The sequence below is a fragment of the Bidens hawaiensis genome, unplaced genomic scaffold (assembly GCF_021521415.1).
Source record: "Bidens hawaiensis isolate Kalapana, Puna unplaced genomic scaffold, B.hawaiensis_p1.1 tig00001143_1, whole genome shotgun sequence".
NCBI lineage: Eukaryota > Viridiplantae > Streptophyta > Magnoliopsida > Asterales > Asteraceae > Bidens > Bidens hawaiensis.
In genome coordinates, this window is record NW_027491065.1 from 2,243,908 (window position 1) to 2,263,024 (window position 19,117).

The 19,117-nt window shown below is 35.5% G+C and overlaps 1 protein-coding gene and 1 pseudogene across 3 annotated transcripts; both read left to right on the forward strand.

Moving 5' to 3' along the window:
* The first annotated feature begins 1,147 nt into the window (after positions 1-1,147).
* LOC143561275 (uncharacterized) lies at positions 1,148-7,042 on the forward strand. Of its 2 annotated transcripts, XM_077049407.1 has the most exons (10): positions 1,148-1,200; positions 1,261-1,544; positions 1,591-1,750; positions 2,292-2,486; positions 2,583-2,714; positions 2,804-3,196; positions 4,201-4,283; positions 4,395-4,749; positions 5,186-5,398; positions 6,376-7,042. In XM_077049407.1, the coding sequence occupies exons 1-10, from the start codon at positions 1,156-1,158 to the stop codon at positions 6,703-6,705; spliced, it is 2,190 nt and encodes a 729-aa protein (XP_076905522.1). In that variant the 5' UTR covers positions 1,148-1,155; the 3' UTR covers positions 6,706-7,042. The 2 variants fall into 2 exon arrangements, with proteins under 2 accessions (XP_076905522.1, XP_076905515.1); XM_077049400.1 differs by lacking the exons at positions 1,148-1,200; positions 1,261-1,544 and having other exon boundaries at positions 1,609-1,750; positions 6,376-6,708; positions 6,809-7,042.
* Positions 6,809-18,093, forward strand: LOC143561065 (small ribosomal subunit protein eS4 pseudogene; annotated as a pseudogene). Its single transcript, XR_013140228.1, has 3 exons — positions 6,809-6,947; positions 17,328-17,425; positions 17,507-18,093. The product of XR_013140228.1 is annotated as a small ribosomal subunit protein eS4 pseudogene (transcript).
* Positions 18,094-19,117: the final 1,024 nt, after the last annotated feature.

Sequence of the window (19,117 nt, forward strand, 5' to 3'; positions counted from 1 at the left end):
AAGTTGGAACGACTATATTTTTAGTGTTAACAAGTCTTTGATAAAATTGGTTGGAGTGACTATTTTAGGGCTAAGAAAATGAGTATTTTGTAGTACTAAGCTGGTCGGGATGACTATCTTAGGTAAAATGTAGTCGGGACAATTTGTTTTTTGAAAATTTTGGTTTTTTCTTAATATTATATTATTATATTTAATTACTCATAATTAGTTCTCTTGTATAACTTTTAAAATATAAAGTTTTACAAAATTATGAATACATTGTTGAAACGTGTTTTCTTTTTTTTTTTCTACGCGCCAACGAAAATTTAGTCAAACGACTTGATTTTTTGTTAATTAAAAGTTTAGACGCTTGAATTGAAGTACCGTTTCGATGTAATTTTTATCAATCGACTCATATCATCTTTCCAATCATAAGGTTTAAAACATTAGTTTGAAATTCGAGCGTCCAATAAAAAAAAAGAGTATAAAAGGTAGGACTGTTGGCAACAATGTTATAATGTGAAATTATTATTGGCTAACTACAACAATGTGAGATTATTAAAACCCAATTTCCTTTCCTTAAATATATTGTTTATTATTGGTAAAGAGATGCAAATTATGGTTTTTTATGAAAGATTGATTTTAGGTGAGGCTAATGGATCGAAAGAAGAAGAGTTAATAAAACTAAAATTAAAAACTCGAACGGTTTTAGGTATTATCAGGTATAAATTGGGTACGGGTTTTGATACCGAGATGCACACTGGTTCGGGTTTTCTAAGGAGCCACCTAAAGAGAGATTGAGTTGCATATTCAAAAACTAGTACCCGAACCACCGTCTCATCTCATCCCCAATCACCCCGGCAGACGCTGCTTGCATCACAAATCTTTCCTTTCACCGGTTATTTTTATATTATAATTTTGTTTCTTCTTACTCCTCAATTCTAAAACCCCTAAAATATGGCTCTAGTTTATTTCACAAGTTATTTGATGTCCTTAGGTTCAATTCGTGGAATTTTAGGGTTTTTTCTATGCACACTGATAATGCTAAATTTTGGTTGTTATAACTAACCTAAACTGTTCTCAACTTGCTTAGTATGTTAAATTATTAAATATGATTTTTAGGTTATTTAAAACTCGTGCAGTTATCAAATATATCGTGAAGCAGCAAACGGAAAGATGCTTTCAGGCTTGAAGTTCATACCCCGTGATCAGATGGATAAAGTAAGCCTCATCTTTATGCTCCTATTTTCTTGCTACAAATAAAATGTGATTCTTTTGTAGGCACATGATGAGCAGTCAAGTGATTCAGACACAAGGAGAAGTCACAAAAAGAAAAAGAAGTCCCGTCATAGTGAGGACGGATCCGAGAGAATCAAGAAACGGTCCAAAAAGAAGTGGTATTCTTCAGAAGAAGATTCATCAAATTCTAGTGGAAGTGATAGTGATACAAAGACACGTAGGAAAAAGAAAGGCAAGTCAAAGAGTCGTAGAGAATACTCCAGTGATGATGATGAAGATAAAGATCATAAGAAGAAAGGCAAGACAAAATTTGACAAGAATCTTTAAATTTTGTTTTTTGTACTCCTAAAGAGATTAGTCTGTTTTATGATTTTTATATGTTGCAGGCGTGTCTAGTTCCGCAAATGATGACAACATTGTAAGGAAAGAGATGGGATTGGAGTGGATGCTTAGACCTAAAGAAGACGTGGGCACCAAATCAGCATTAGTTTCTTCTGATCTGCTACAGGAAACAGAAACACCTACCAAGGAAGTATGCTTTCATCTAAGCCTGTAAACAAACAAAACGTTCAGTGAACAGTTCATGAGCCATTCAGGGTGAAGTTCGTTTATTAATAGACAAACGAATATGAACAAATATTTTTTGTTTGTTTAGTTAAAGAATGAACATGAACTCATGTCTCTTTTGTTTATATTTCTTCATTTATGTCTGTTAGTTTAAGTTCGCTCCTTTACATTCCCTAATATAATTTACTTAAATATTTTGGTCCATTACAACTTAGTCTAGTTTTAATAACTTTTTAGGTCCAACATATTGCTCTTCACATTACTTTTAACTGGTTATAGCTCAGTTATGTCCGTGCATCTATGTTATATTTGTCTGTGCACCGTTAGTTTATATTGTTAACGAATGAACATAAACACATAAAAGAACAAGAACATGGCTCATTTTCTTAACAAACACGAACAAGAAAACCCTGTTCGTTTAATTGTTCGTGCTCGGCCGTTTGTTTGTTTGATGGTGCACCATCATTTGTTTGTCGTTTATAACCATATATTGTTTTTATTTGCAGATTAAAAAGGTGAACCCGAGAGAGCTGAATCCCTACTTGAAGAATGATGGAAGTGGTTACCCTGAAGAAGAGAGAGAGGGAGAGAGTAATCTGCTGTCAACATCTGTAGTAGGGGATGGAGGTGCCAGCTGGCGGCTTAAGGCCTTGAAGCGTGCACAAGAACAAGCAGCTCGCGAAGGAAAAAACCTTGACGAGGTTTCTCATTTCCCAATAATAACCAATACATTGCCATCTAATACTGATCCTATTACACATCATCATCATCATCATGTTAATATTTTGTGTTTACAGGTAGTTGGAGAGCGATGGGGCTCTTTGGGTAAACTAGCGGTTTCTGTGACATCAGCATCTGCTGCACCTTCTCACGCTCACCTTCATGCCATCAAGAACAGAATAAGACAGCAGAATATAGATCAGCAAAATGTTAGCATTATTAACGTTGTGTAATTAATTAATGGTTGAGTTTGTTGTTTTGATGATGTAAGTATTATGCTTGAATGTATTGATATCAGGACACTGAGCGGGACAGCAATAAGGGAAAGCCCGACCATCATCAATCCAAAATGAGAATGCCGAGACCTGATGATTCATTATCCTGGGGGAAACGGAAAAGTCAAACCATGTCGGTCAAGGATGCTGGTGTCATCTCTTCTGCATTGTCCAGCATGCAGAAGTTTACTAATGATGGGAGTTTTATGCAACAATTCAAGTCTCAGCAAAAGCAAAAGGAAGATGATGATTCATGTTCGGATCGAGACAGAAATTTAATGTCTGACGTGTCCAAATCTAAAGAAGCATCATCAAGTACAGTAGACATAAAGCCGGCACTCAGTGCGAACCAGTTGGCTGCTAAAGCTATGCAGCTTCGTATGAAAGGAAAGCATGATGAAGCTGACAGACTTCTGGTTAGTTTTCACTTTTCACACCATTCATATCCTACCTTCATTTGCTTTTATATTTTGGTATTTTTCACAATCTGGAAAATTAAGAAACAAAAAGCTTGGTGTTCGAAAATTTATGTACACACAATTAGGGGTATAGTATAAACAAGCCAAGCCGCTCGTGAACTACTCTAGATTGGCTCTCTAAAAGCTTGAAACGAGTCAAGCCTAGTGAACTCGGGGCTTGAGCCCAAAAACATGCTCGAGTTCGAGCTTCATGTATCAAGCTCGAGCTGACTCGCATGTTTTAATTAGCCTATTATTTATATGAATTTTATTTAATATACTGAATTTATTTATTTGGTAATTAATTATGTATAAAATGATGATAAAAGTAACTAAATAATATGTATTATGTGTAAATGTATATTAGTTAATTAATATAAATGATAAACAAGCCGAGTTTGAGCTTGATAAACTACTCATGAGTCAAGGAGCTATAGAAATAGAGCCTGAAAGGAGCTGATCTCTAGTAAGTTAAACGAGCTGAGCTTGGAATCCGCTCGTTTACACTTCTCCATAGGATTCAATGAAAAGGATAATGAGAAACATGATTAACACCACAAAACGACCTCCATCATCTTAAATTAAAAGAGATCAACACATGCACACTGTTTACAAGAAAACATTAAGGCTGCTGATAAGTTTGGTTGAGAATAGTGAAAATGCATCAAAGTAGCATTTTTATTTACAATATTCCAAGATCCATTTATTTAAAGTCTAATTTTGTGTTTGATATAAAAATTATAGAGTTGCAATGGATTATATGTTTTATATATAATTGTAAGAAGTCAAGGCTAAAACTTTAATCTTCCATGGTGAAATTACCCGATTGTGATGTATTGAAACTGGTTTTCTCTTCATGGCCTGTTAGTTCTACCCCACAGTACACTATGGTGAACTGCACATGCAAGGGGCCCTATTCCTCATTTGGTGTTATCTGATTTGTAATTACTTTGTTATTTCAGAAAGAGGCAGAGATGTATAAAGAGAAAAGCAAAGCAGATACCATGAACATAACAAATTCACAGGGTAATGAAACCACAAGCAGGTAAATCTTTTCTCCTAAAATCATATGTATTGCAAAAAAAAAAAATGAAAATCTCTTATCGAGTGTCATAAACTTGATATTACGGGTGACACGGATTCTTTTACTCTACAGGTATCTTATGCACGGGTTAAAAACTCGTGAAAAGAAGAAAGAAGAAGATGCGGACATGCATGTCGCTCGTTCAATAATGCAAAACAGAAAATTCAGTATATCAGGTCAGGCAGATGATGAATATGATTATGATGACGGGCCTAAGAAAAAGAAACGCGATAAAGGAGACAATGTTGCTACCAAGTCAACCCGTTTTGAGAAAGGCATTTTAACCCAGAAAGAACGCTGCAACTTTTGTTTTGAGAATCCTAAGAGGCCACGGCATCTAGTTGTTGCAATTGCCAATTTCACATACTTAATGTTGCCTCCATGGCAGCCGGTTGTGCCAGGACATTGTTGCATATTGCCCATGCAGGTTAGTTTTTGTTGTATTAATAATAAGAGTAACAACTAAGAAAAAAAAACTTATTTATTTCAAACAAAAAATATATCAGATTTATACAATATTAAAAGAAAAAAAATGCCTGATTTCAAATAAAAGATGCTCGATTTCAAATAAAAAATATGAATTTAAAAAAATTATTTGATTTAGAAAAGCTTGGTGGTACTAGTATTTATAATAAAAGTCAACACAAGGAGCAAAATCTCTTTTCTACCCTACCAACCTTAAACAACTTCCAATTAATTACAAAACTGTCATCAATTTAGTCTTAACCATTAAAATGTTTTGATCTTGGGCCCAAATTGTTTCCTACTTTGTTAGATCAACATTATTTTGTATTTGATTCTGACTCTTTAATAATAATCTTTATGCTCTTGGAATCGTATTATAATTTTTTTTAATTGTGTAGCATGAGTTGGCAACGAGAAGTGTGGATGATAACGTGTGGGATGAGATACGCAACTTCAAGAAGTGTCTTTTAATGATGTTTGCAAAACAAGAGAAAGAGGTTGTGTTTCTAGAAACTGTTATGGGACTGGCAAAACAGAGCAGACATTGCATGATAGAATGCATTCCTTTGCCTCCAGATGTCGGTAAACAGGCTGCTCTCTATTTTAAAAAGGTTGGTTTGCTGTTTAGCCCCTTCATTCATTTCTAAAGTTTCTTTCTTGAACATGAAAACCAAGTACAAACATCCTTGAGATTATTATTTGCACTAGGGGTGACAATCTTGTCGAGTCGACAGGTTGAATCGATAACCTGGACACACTTAAGGATGTGCATGAAACCGAAAAAACCAATCCATAACTGAAAAAGCCAAACTCAAACAAAATTGACTGTTTGGTTTTGTGTTTTCGTAAAAACCAGTTTCGATTTGGTTTCGGTTTTGCATGTAATTAAGATCGAAAAAACCGAACTGAATTTATAGAGTTTTGTTTTTTATTTTGAATGCTAAGGAATTTATAAAAATTTAATAAATAGTGTAACCCAAATATTTTAGCTCAGATGTTTGATAATCAATTGATGTAAATCCATTCTTAAAAGTATACTTCAACGTAATGAATTTCAAGCCCACATGGTATAACTGAACGCTCGTTTTTAGAACTCAAAACTTCTCTTTTTTCTTTTTTTGGTTTGGTTAAACTGACCCAAACTGACTCATGCACACCCTTAGAGACATAAAATCGCGTACCCCAAACACGACCCATTTATCTAAACAAGTCAAACAGATTGTAAATGGGTTGACGGGTTGCAATCGTTAATGGGGTTGTGGGTTGCAATAAATGGTTAAACAGGGTGTAAACAGTTCGATGGGTTGACATTATCAAATGGGTATATACATAAAGGTTGATATCTGTAATTTAATCTATAATTCTTAATTTAAACCGGTTGATGGGTTGACCTTCTTAGTCAAATGGGTTAAACAGGTCACAACTCTAACACGACTTGTTCCTTAAATGGTTTAGATATGACAACCCAAAACCTGATTAGTTTGCACACTGATGAAATATTACAATAATCTGATGAAATATTACAATAATCTTTTAGCATTTTCATGAATGAACCAAAGAAGACAATGAGGATATATGTTGTTTGCAGGCAATTGATGAAGCTGAAGAAGAATGGAGTCAACATAACGCAAAGAAACTAATCGACACAAGTGTAAAAGGGTTGCGACACTTGATACCAGAAGATTTTCCATATTTTCATGTGGAGTTTGGTTTGAAGAAGGGCTATGTTCATGTTATTGATGATGAATCACAGTTCAAAAGCAATTTTGGTGTGAATGTTGTAAGGGGTATGCTTCGTTTGCCTGCAGAAGACATGCACCGTCGCAACAAATACGAGTCTATCGATACTCAGAGAGAAGCTGTAGCTAATTTTTCTCGTGATTGGGAGCCTTTTGACTGGACCAAGCAACTTGATTGATTAGTATGTATTCTATCTTTTGTTAACATTATTGTTATTACTGTATGTGCTTTCAGTTTGTAGGCAAACAGGCAAATAATTTCCATCACTTGTGACTAAACAGATGCCGATTGGGCTTGGTCAAGCCGTCGGAATTTTCAAATCAAGTAGAGATATCTTGGTCATGAACCCTGTGGGATCCTCGGTTTACAGGCGAGGATTGATTGGCACTCAATCTGCACTTGATATCATGTTTGTGATTGGTAGTGAGGAGATATAACATGTTTTAAACTGAAATATAACATGTATTTTTTTTAGGTATAGAGCTTTTAAAGTTGTTTATTATTTGGTAGTATGGTGTTTACATCTTTTATTTGTTTAAACGTATATAAAATGGCGTCTAGTAGTCTTGTAGATGCCTAGTGCTAAAAATAGGATAATTTTGTCACAGTTTATAAAATTGTGAAGTCTAGTAGGTTTATGAATCCTATAAATATAATATGAGGGAAATAAGTAATGAATACACTTAAATTGCAAGTTTACAAATAATTAAAACATCAAATTAATTAGTTTCTTATGGTGAATTTAGACAATCTTCGATTCTGATCTCGTATTAGGATGAGCGGGGGAGGACTAAGCACAGTTATTTGAATCAAACATTGAATGAACTAGAATCAGACGGATCTTTACCCAGTGTAGAGCGTAGACTTAAAAAGATTAAAGAGACTCACTTATTTCTATTTAAAAATATTTCTATTTAGATTTATAGCTGATTTAATTCTTCATATCTTCATACGATTGTTGGAAAAAAAATATAGATGCAACGTAATGAAAATTTTTGGTACATAAAGCCGTGATCTGCATTATCTTAGCAACTTAAGACGACATTAAGTTGTTTTTACATCTTTCATTTGTTTACTGTTTATATATTTATAAATTGGTTTTTGAAAAAGTGCTTACTCGAACCTTCACTTTTTGTCCAGACAGTTGTATTGCTGTCGTCTCGTGTGTTGTCTATGAGCCCAACTCCTTGCTGCAACACAGAACATGCTAGTCTAACTGGCTTGTTCTCTTGGGTTTTCAAGAGGACTTCAGTTTTGTATGTTTTATCCAACACTGATGGCATATAGCTGCTACTCATGAGCTCCTCAAGATTCACTCGATTAAATGAGCCCAAGTTTGAGTTGATATTGGAACTCTTTTGATAAATGAGCTTGAGTTAATCCTTACATATCAAGCTTTGACAAGGCTTGCGTCTTGCAAGGTTAAACTAGCTATTATTTATATTATTTTTATTCAAAATATTGAACTTACATTTAAATATAGTTAATATTACATACATGTATAAACAAACAAAAACTAATTAATGATAAGCAAAAAGCGAGCCAAACTCTAGCTTGAAAGACTACTCAAAATCCGACCTCGAGCTACAAAAGTAGTCCTATAACCAGCCAAGCTTGACCTCTCTTAAGTTAAACAAGCCATCTTAAGCTTAGGCGAGCTAAGGCTCAGCTCATTAGAGATGGTCGTCCTTTTTAATTAATGACAGCCCAATTTTTTTGTTAAAAATATGAGAACCACATATGCTGAAATGTGTTTATACCATAAACTGTAACAAACGCTGCATCTTAAAATCAACAACGAAGATGACAAAACAATCTACCTAAAGTAAACGGAGACCTGAGGAATATCAACATCAACTTCATCTTTGTCCTCTCACCCGCCTGCCAAATCAAAATGTCATTTGCATGTTGGGAGATCGGCTTTAGCCACTTCTTTCACCAAGCTCACCATCTTCTTGTCCTTTCTATCCTCATGACTAGGAAACTTGTTGCTATAAAGCAGGCAGGTCCCAAACATTATGCTGTAAACAGCCAGTCCTTTATTTTTAAACCATTCAAGAACCTGTTCCAAAGTCGTGTTATCTCTAATGATCCAAAGGTCCTAAATGGCCCAGCTCAGGTCCTGGTGTTTGACCACCTTTGGTGGGACTGGTTGAGCTATGAAAAAAAAGGGATGCCAGGTTCAGAAAGGTGTTTCTGTAGTCTTCCACTTTGTGGCCAATGTTTAGGACCTTGTAGAGTTCCAAGCAAACAAAACCGGCGGCCATGGCGGTGGTGGTTGCTATGGCGGGAATGATCCGTGTGACATTTGTTAGTTTCGGTTGAATTGTAATTGTTTTTATATTGTAAACCCGACCCGTTTTAATTTTCAGATCTTTGGATATTAATAAATTAATGAATTTTATGTTGTAATCATGTTTCATATTTGTCGTTTCGTTCCAAAGTCTTTAACGGTGTTTAAACGCTTATTTTGTGCTCAAAACGAACTAAAGCGAACTGCAGGGACTAAAATTGCCATAAAACAAATTTTGGTTGAGAACCCCCACCTCACGTGGCGCGTAAGGCTGGTCTCAACCCGCTGCGTTGCGATGCGAGTGTGCGAAGTGCAAAGCACGCCATCAAAACGCCACATTATGCCCGAGTCCGAGTCCGTGCGCATGCGCGTCGGGTGCTTTGCACCCTCCGCTAGGACTAGGAGGGTGGTTAGCCACATAAGAATATTACTATGAAAACTCTCTTCCTTAAAACGAGCTTCCATTTTCTTCTCTCTTTCCATGTGGGATGGATTTTCTTACTTCCTTAACATGAGATGTTTTATTTTTCTTATCTCATTTCTCCCATTTACTTGTCTTTGAGATTGTTATTAATCCCTCATCTTTCAAAGTTGACATTTTTAGCCCAAAATAAATATGAGATTTTCCAGGATGTTACACGTGCATACTAAAAGTCAGCTACGCTGAGTGAGTTCTAGTTAATCAGTTAACATACATTACATTCATATTCTTACTTATACGTATCCGAAGGTACGTATTACATACTTAACTTACTAACTTTTTATGCATACATACATACATACATGCATGCATACATACTTTCTCTCATAATTTCATACGGTATATCATATACTATTCTATCTCTACCATCTCAGATATTATTAAGGTCGGTCCCTCTTTCACGAATAACCATACAACCATACATATCTCGTCAAGCGACCATACATTGGTTACCATACATTCATGCATACTTTACATATCATTCAGTTATATATATATATATATATATATATATATATATATATATATATATATATATAGGGGTGGGATCCAGTGAAAACTCCTCTAAAAGAGAAAACTTACAAACTCCTAAAAACTCATAAAAAACTATTTTTAACTTTTTTTTTTAAATTTTTTTTGAAGTTTCTTTTTTTTTCCCATTATTCTTATATGTTGTTATTGGTTGCAAAAAAAAAAAAAAAAAAAAAAAAAAAAAAAAAAAAACTCTTATCGGTAACCTCGTCGGTGTAGTGCACATGTGTAATAGTGTGCATTGCATATATGCAAGAGTGTTTGTATTGCATAGAATACAACACTATTGCACATATTTGATACACACTATTGTATATATGCAATATAAGACTAATACGCGCATCGAATACACATTAGTACGTATATGTAATACAACATTAACGCACATTTGCATTACATCGACTTTTATTTTATTATTAATATTATTATTTTCATACAATACAACACTACACAACATATACAATACACAAATATTGAATATATGCAATTAAACACTATTAAACATAAAAATACATAGTAATACACATGTGTAATACAACAGTATCGCACAGTAATACGTATCTGCATTACAGCGGATTTTTTTTTTATTTTCTCGAGCAAAGGGTGAGAAATTATAAGAATAATGGCAAAAACAGAATTTTGAAAATATATTTTTAGGAGTTTTTAAGTTTTCTCTCTGAAGATGAGTTTTCTCTTGATTCTCTCCCTATATATATATGTATATATATATATATATAACTATACACACATATATATACACAATAACATACATACTCTTACAGTATTAATATCATTCAATTCGTAAACATTCATGTACCATACACTTACCACTTAAGGTAAGTGTATTAACTAACACGTAGGAGTATGCACACAGCCCCGAAAAACATCACAGAGAAGAGGGGCTAGAAACTCACCTGAAGTCGGTTCCTCTCGGAGTTAATAGTGATACCTTTCTTCAATTGAGCACAGCTAACTGTTTATCAATTTACAAGTATTAATCATCTAGCACTAACTATTTCCTATTTCTAAATTAATGGACCGAACTTATAAGTTAACGAAACCGAAACCGAACTTGTCAGTTATGAAACCAAACTTATAAGTTAATGAAACCGAAACTGAACTTATAACTTAACGAAACCGAAACCGAACTTGTCAGTTACGGAACCGAACTTATAAGTTAACAAGCTCTTTAGCGAATCGGATCTCGAGTCAAGTTCATGGTTTCATTCGAATCAAAATTTGGGCCGAGTACTCATACCCCATTCGGGTCGAGTACCCATAATTCATTCGACTCGATTGAGTCGAGCCCCCCTTAATTTCCAATAGAACCTTATTCAGGTGGAGTACAACTTATCTCATTCGATTCCAATTTGGTTTGAGTCCCCAATATTCCAGTCGACCATTTGAGTCGAGTCCTTTCAATTCCAGTCGACTCGATTGAGTCGAGTCTCCTTCATTCCAGTCGAGCCAGTTGGAGTCAGGTTCCCCTTAAGCCAATACCGAAATCCCACCCGTTTACTTGGTTCGACTAAGGTTTATTTGAGTCGGCTGGCTTGGCTCGTTTCACTTTCTATCTTACAAGACCCGATTGTTTATCGTTACTTCATAACAACTAAGAATAAGATGAAAAATGAATAAAAAGGATTAATCTTTAACCTACAACATACCTTTATAGATTTAGTCTGGATCTTGGACTACCTGTAAATCTAGACGGGTTTCTCTTTGGTAAATGAATAGGAATCAACTTGCTTAATCCTTGAAATCTTGAATGAAACAAGGAAGAAAGGAATGTTTGTATGTGTGCAGGAGGTGTGTACGTGTGTTTGTGGTTGAAGATGGTGAAATGAGAATGTTGAATGTTTTAGGGTTTTAGTAAGACTTATGAGTTTAAATACTGTAGGCCCATGGACTTTAGGCCCGTAATCATTCTTAAATCCATAAACAAGTCCTAAGCCTACCCCTTCACCCAATTATTATTTAACAAAATTAAATAACGACACACGACAATAAATAGAAACTTATTTTATTTAATAATTCTCAAAACACGGATGTTACATGATTTCCGATGATGGATTTCCAAACTGAGAAAAAAGATCACAATGAAAGTCACAAACCATTCAACAGAATCAAAATGCAAAAAACCCCAATCAAAAGATAACGATTCCAAATAAAACCTACCCGGTGCATATAATTGGGGTGTAGGGCTTCATCGAATTTAAAAACCAAACCTATCGATAATCAACGAAAATGGTTAGTAAATTAGGGTTCATACATCATTGCAGGAAAAGAAGAATCAATCAAACGTACCCGGTTGCAATTGTGATTGAACAACTGCCAAATTAGGGTTCAAGAGATTTGAGCATGGGAAAGCAAACCCTAGACACGGATGGTCACAGTTTTTGATATCGGCTATCAATGGCAACAACGATGGTCAAGTGGTTGTTTGAGATCGGGGTAGAGGAACTCCTTGTTGCCGTTGGATAGCCGCCGTCTTCACTGCCATCGTTGATGCCCGATGGAAGTCGTTGTTGGGAAAGATTTTCGTTGGTGTGAGGCAATAGTAAAAGAGTAGTACAATGTGCTTGAATATTTGTACAAACGAACTACAGTATTTTATGTGAGTAGAGACCAACATGCCTTTTAAATATAATATAATATAATAACTCCTAAATTAATTCCAAAAATAATAAAATACCTATGGACCATCCTACCCTCCTTTGTTATATTTCATCCAATGGTCTATATCACTTCTTACACTTTTTAGGAAAAAGCCACTTCTTATTCTAACCTTGCTCTGTGTGTGTGTGTGTGTATTAAGTTTTATCAACACACAAATTCACTATAAATTTCTTTTAAGGCTTAAATTTGTTGTTTTTGCTGCATCAAATGTTGTACATTTCCTATTGCCTTCAAACGTTTACACGTATCTGAATCTCCTTACACGTAGCTGCTGACTACAACTTTCATTCTCTTTTATTTAGATCCGTGTTCTTTGATTCACTTTCCTTTCATCCTCTCCGGCTAGGGTTTCTCTCACCATCGTAGCCATTTTATTTATCTCACAATACGACTGTCGAGCCGTCTATGGCGATGGCGGATGTACGAAGGTGGTGGTAAACCATTGTTGCCGGCGGCCATTTTAAGTCGTCTTTGGTGGCGGTGGTGGCCATTGCCAGATTCCATTTTGGAATTCTAGACGGTGGGGAAGGCAGAGGTAGTCCAGCGTCAGTCTATTTGTATGTTCGATTAGCTATTTTCTGAACTGGATGTGATGACAACTTCCATTGTAATCGACCCCTGCTTTAATTTTGGGTAGGTATGTTTTCGAACTATGATGGTTGCACACCTGAGTTCTTTGCATTTATGTCTTTCTTTTTTTAGAGAGAGACATAGGGAAAGTGGGGTGTTGTCCGTCCGTTGCTTGCATCTCCGGCCGTTTATGGTGGTGGCGGACCTACAGCGTGCAGTGCCTTTCCTTTATTGTAATCATTGTAACATCCGTCTTTTGAGAATGTTAAATAAAAAGAAAGTTTTATTATTAAATGTGTGTCGTTATTAAATTTTATTAAGTAATAAAGGGATTGAGTGGTAGGCTTAGGATTTATTTATGGACTTGAGAATGGTTATGGGCCTAAGGTCCATGGTATTGAAGGTATATAAACACCCTTAAACCTCCCTAAAACCCTAAAAACCCTCATTTCATCTTGCCTCCACACACTCAACCACACACACAAACACCCCTTTACACATTCCGGCCAGATCTGAGTCCAAACCGAAACGGGTTGTGTTAGATCTTCACCTAAACAACAAGAAACGAAGCACTATTCATGTATTTGATTAAATCTGATGCCAAACCAAATACAAGAAGGTACGTTTTAATTAAAAAGGTTAAGTGTTTGAGGTCGGTTGGCCATGAAACTTGGTATAATAGTAGATCGGGCTGTAAGATGCAAGAAAAACATAAACTTGCTGAGCCGCGAGTTAACGAGGAGCGGTTCAGGGTGAACGAGCAACCTCCAGGCCATGTAAAAGCAAGAAGACCAAGTTGTTACGACCCAAGACTCTCCAGAACAGTAAAACAGGGCATAAGGCGTGTTTAAAGCGAAAAATAGGTAAATAATGGTTAAAAGAATAAAAAACCCCAAATCTGATCGCATAAAGAAGAATCGGATTGCATAGCCATGCGATGTGATTCGTTAGAAAATGCGATGTGAATCGTTGAGCTATACGATGTGATTTGTTGGAAAATATGATGCAAATCGTTGAGCCATGCGATGCGATTGGTTGCATCCATGTGATGCTACTCGTTGCCCCATGCTATGCGAGTGGTTGCATCCATGCGATGCGATTCATTGAGCCATGTGATGCGACTGGTTGCATCCATGCGATGCGATTCCTTTAGCCATGCGATGCGATTGATTTTGCTTGCGATCCGAATTGTTGTAAAACTTAACCTTACGTTTTTCTGATGAAATTTTAATAAAGGCTTGTTAATGGAAATAAAATTTTTCTAAGCTGACCTGCCAGCTCTACCCCAGCCAGGGGCTCTGCCCCTTGGACCTAGCAAGGAGCTGCCGCCCCTAGACCCCGCTGCTAGGGACGCTGCCCCCGGAACCCCATTCGTTAGGGAATTCACTAACCTAGGAGTATGATTTGTTTAGAAGTAGTTAATTGATACTTATAATTATTACACAGTTAGCCGTGCACAGCTAAGGAAGGGTATCACAATTAACTCGGAAAGAAACCGACTTTAGGTGAGTTTCTAGCCCCATTTCTCTGTTATGTTTTTGGGGCTGTGTGCATACTCCTATGTGATTAGTTAATACACTTACCTTAATTGGTAAGTGTATGACATACGAATGTTTATAAATGATACTTGTTTAGTATAGAAAGAGTTAAGGGTATGTACGAGGATGTATACGGGAATATATATAACTAAATGTATGTCTAGTTGTATGGCAACTAATGTATGGTCTGTATGGTTGTATGGTTAAAGGGTTGCAGATCCTAATAATATCTGCGAAGAGTAAAGGGTTGCAGACCCTAGTAATATCTGAGAAGAGTAAAGGGTTGCAGACCGTACTAATATCTGCGAAGATTAAAGGGTTGCAGACCCTAATAATATCTGCGAAGAGTAAAGGGTTGCGGACCCTAATAATATCTGCGAAGGTTATAGGGCGAAAGGCTCTTTAAAACATAGAATGATTATGTATGTAATAATTAATGAAAGTAAGTTTAAGTATGTGATATGTATCTTCGGATACATGTATGTAAGAATGTGAATGTAATGCATGTTACATGATTAATTAGAACTCACTCAGCGTATCTGAATTTTAGTATGAGGCAAATAGGTTAAAGGAGATGGCTTGAGGATGGCACATGGTAGGGACTGGGAGGCTGGCATCTTGAGAAGAAATATCAAGAAATTTTATGTTATGTTTAAGACAAGTTAACTTCTGTTAAGACAAAGATTTGATGATTTGTAATATATTGGTTGATGTTTTATGATTCCGCGAAAAGTTTTAATTCGCTATGATATTTAAAACTTTGTTTATGAGTAAATCCAACACCGAATATAGGGCACCGGGATCGGGGCCTTACAAGTAAACCGGTGATTGAGAGGATAGACTAGCGATATGGAATATGTAGATGAGAGAAATTATATTAAGGTTTGATGTTAAAATTGTTTCACAAATAAATGAGATCTTATGACCCGTTTAGGGTTCGTCCAGATTTGGTGAGACCCATGACCCGTGAAAATTATTGTTTGATGATTAAGGGGTTTCGCAAATAATTGAGATGTTATAACCCGTTTAAGAATTATCCGGGTTTGGTGAGACCCATGACTCGTGAAAATTATTGTTTAATGATGAAAGGTTTTATAAATAAATGAGATGTTATAATCCGTTTAAGGATTATCCGGGTTTGGTGAGACCCATGACCCATGAAAATTGTTGTTTGATAATGAAAGATTTTATAAATAAATGAGATGTTATGACCCGTTTAAAAAATATCCGGGTTTGGTTATACACATACCCACGAATTTGGGTTAAACACATAAGAAGCCACCATTCAGGAATGAAGTAATCTGGTAGCCAGAGAGGGGGTGGGGAGCAACCACATCACGACATATAGGACTTTTATGTATGCAATTACATATATTGATAGATATATAGCTATCTATATAAATGACAGCTAAAAAAAATCCTATGTATCACTTTCTGGTTGCCCCCACCCCCTATGAAGCTACCAGATTGCTTGATTTGTGATTTGAGGCTTCTCATGCGTTTGACCCGAATTCACGGGTATGTGTCTCGTCAAACCCGAATACTCTTTAAATGAGTTATAACTTATAACATCTATTTTAGGGGGTGTTTGGGATTCCTTATTTTACATCCTTATAACTTTTCATTAAATTAATAAGTTACAAAAGTGTAACTTTTGGAACTTTTCCTCTCACAATATAAGCAATTCTAAACACCTTATTACTTTTCAAAAAGTTAATAAGTTATAAGTTGGTGAAAATAAGCAATCCCAAACACCCTCTTATTTATGAACACTTTCACAAGCAAACAATAATTTTCCCCGATTATGGGTCTCACCAAACCCGGATAACCCTTAAATGAGTTATCACATCTCATTTATTTGTGAAATAACCCCTTAATCATCAAACATTAATTTTTGCGGGTGAAACCCGGATAACCCTTATACAGGTCATAGCACATTATTTATTTGTGAAACACTTTTATCTTCACACCTTAATTTAATTTATTTCCTCTAGATATTCCCCGTTACCGGTCCATCCTCTCCATTACAGTTTGACTTTCTATTACCACCCATCATTGCCAGCCTCCCATCTCATGTATGAACCACCATTATCACCTACATCAATCGTCCCTTTTTCATTAGAAAATTATTTGTGTTCATGTGTGTTTGTTTAAAACAACGAACATGGTCGTGTTTGATAAAAATTTAGAAAAGCCTACACATCTTAATTGAAAGAGTTCAAACGTTAAAAAATATAACGAACATAACAAAATAATACATGTTAAATCAAAACAAAACTTTATAAAAAGAATAAAACAAATCATTACGAAATATAAAATAAGAAAACGATTAAAAACAAAATCTAAATAATCAAACTAGTAGTATAAATCAGTGTTTTAAAAACGGGTTCAAACCGGTTTAAAGTCCGAGAAATTTTTTATATTTGCAGCCCATATTTTTTTCAAAATTACTTTCAACCCAACAATTAACATTGAAATGTGTAAACTTTATGACTATTTTTTTTTGTGATTTATCTTCTGTGGGTTGCATAAAGACAGTTAGTCTAATTTTTGTTCTTTTTTGCATGTTAATTGCAAGACATGTTCACGTGTGAAGGAAAGTGATTAAATGATTTCCAACTGATGTATAATAAGTAGATAAAATGATCTTTATTTTCTAAGTGATATGTGTGCTCATGTATATTTACATATGTTTTTTTGTTGATCAGATGTTGTCTCTATTCCCAAGACCAATGAAAGCTTTCGACTTCTATATGACACAAAGGGCAGGTTCAGGCTACACTCCGTCAGGGACGAGGAATCGAAGGTTAGTTGGCATAATTGAAGTGAACTAAACCATTTAACTGAAGTGTTGATAACTAAAGTTAAGTTATCTTCTTTTTTGTAGTTCAAACTTTGCAAGGTTCGTTCAGTCCAGTTTGGTTCAAAAGGTATTCCATACATCAACACCTACGATGGACGAACCATTCGCTACCCAGATCCCCTCATCAAAGCCAACGACACAATCAAACTAGACTTGGAGTCAAACAAGATTGTTGACTTCATCAAGTTTGATGTCGGCAATGTCGTCATGGTGACTGGTGGACGCAACACAGAACGAGTTGGAATCCTCAAGAATAGGGAAAAACATAAGGGCAGCTTCGAGACGGTTCACATTCAGGATGCTACCGGACACGAATTTGCGACTCGTTTGGGAAATGTGTTCACTATTGGAAAGGGTTCAAAGCAGTGGGTGTCTCTACTTAAGGGCAAGGGTATCAAGTTGTCCATTATTGAGGAGGCTAGGAAGAGGCAGGCTGCTGCTGCTGCAACAGTTGCTTGATTTACAGGCATGGTCTTTGCTTGTTTTATGTTTGGTTATGTTAAATTTATATCTTAGTAATTGTTTTAATTTTGGTACAATTTTGGAAATTTGGATTTCTGCATGTTAAGGTTAGAGTATGGTTATGAATTTAAGACCCTTTTCTGCTTTATTGTGGTTTCAAGGCTGTTTTGTGTCTCCGTTTATTTAAAACAGTTTTATGAAATCTAGTTGATTACGTATGCATATTCTCCGCTGTTGCTGCAAACATGTTAATAACGGCTAGGCTTTTAGAAGAGGTTGATCTTGGGTTTCACATATTTGTTGTATAGTTAAAATATAAACGATTAGAAACATGGCGGTGCGCACGCTAAAACTCTTGAAACAACTCTTTTAACAAAACTTTTTGATGATCTTCATCACCTGGTACATTACTGTTATTGACATTGAGCCTGAGACTGACAATCAAGAGAAGCATGTAATACTTCGCATGCATGATGCGTATCTTACTTCACGAAACCTATGACTTCGCAAAACTACCAGCGACTTTGCAGAGAACAACTACTTTGCTAACAATCTCCTCCGCACAAAATCATCAAACTTTGTAGAGGAGACTACTTTGCCAAAACCAACCACATCACAAATCAGAATTGCGAAGCACACTGAAATGCGAAGTACTTCAAAATACTAATTTCTACAATTAGATTTTACTATAATGGGTATGTTTGGCAGGGAGTTTTTAAGAGCTTCAAGCTTTTAAAAAAAACTTTTATTCGTTTTGTTTGGTTGAAGAAGCTTGAGACTTTTAGGTTAGGAGAAAAAGCTAAAAGCTCCTATAAATAGTGTTAAATTGAAAAACTACAAGCTTTTAGTATTTAAAATTTTACAAGTTTGATACTTTAACTAACATCAGCTTTTGTTGATTTCTATAATAGCTGAGCATTTAACCCTTATTCAATACCAACTATCCTTATGACATCTCAGTGGTTGTAACTTTTTCACATGGTACTATTTTCTTAAAAGAGTTACATCATAAAAACGAACACTTTATTCTCTTTAATTTGAGTATGGTATTGCTATACTAACTTTAAAAAATTAACATATTATGTGATTACCAATTAGGATCGGCAACAAGTCGAGTAAGACGAGCTCGGGTCAAGTGCAAGACCAAAGTAGGGTTGGAATGAGTCGATACAA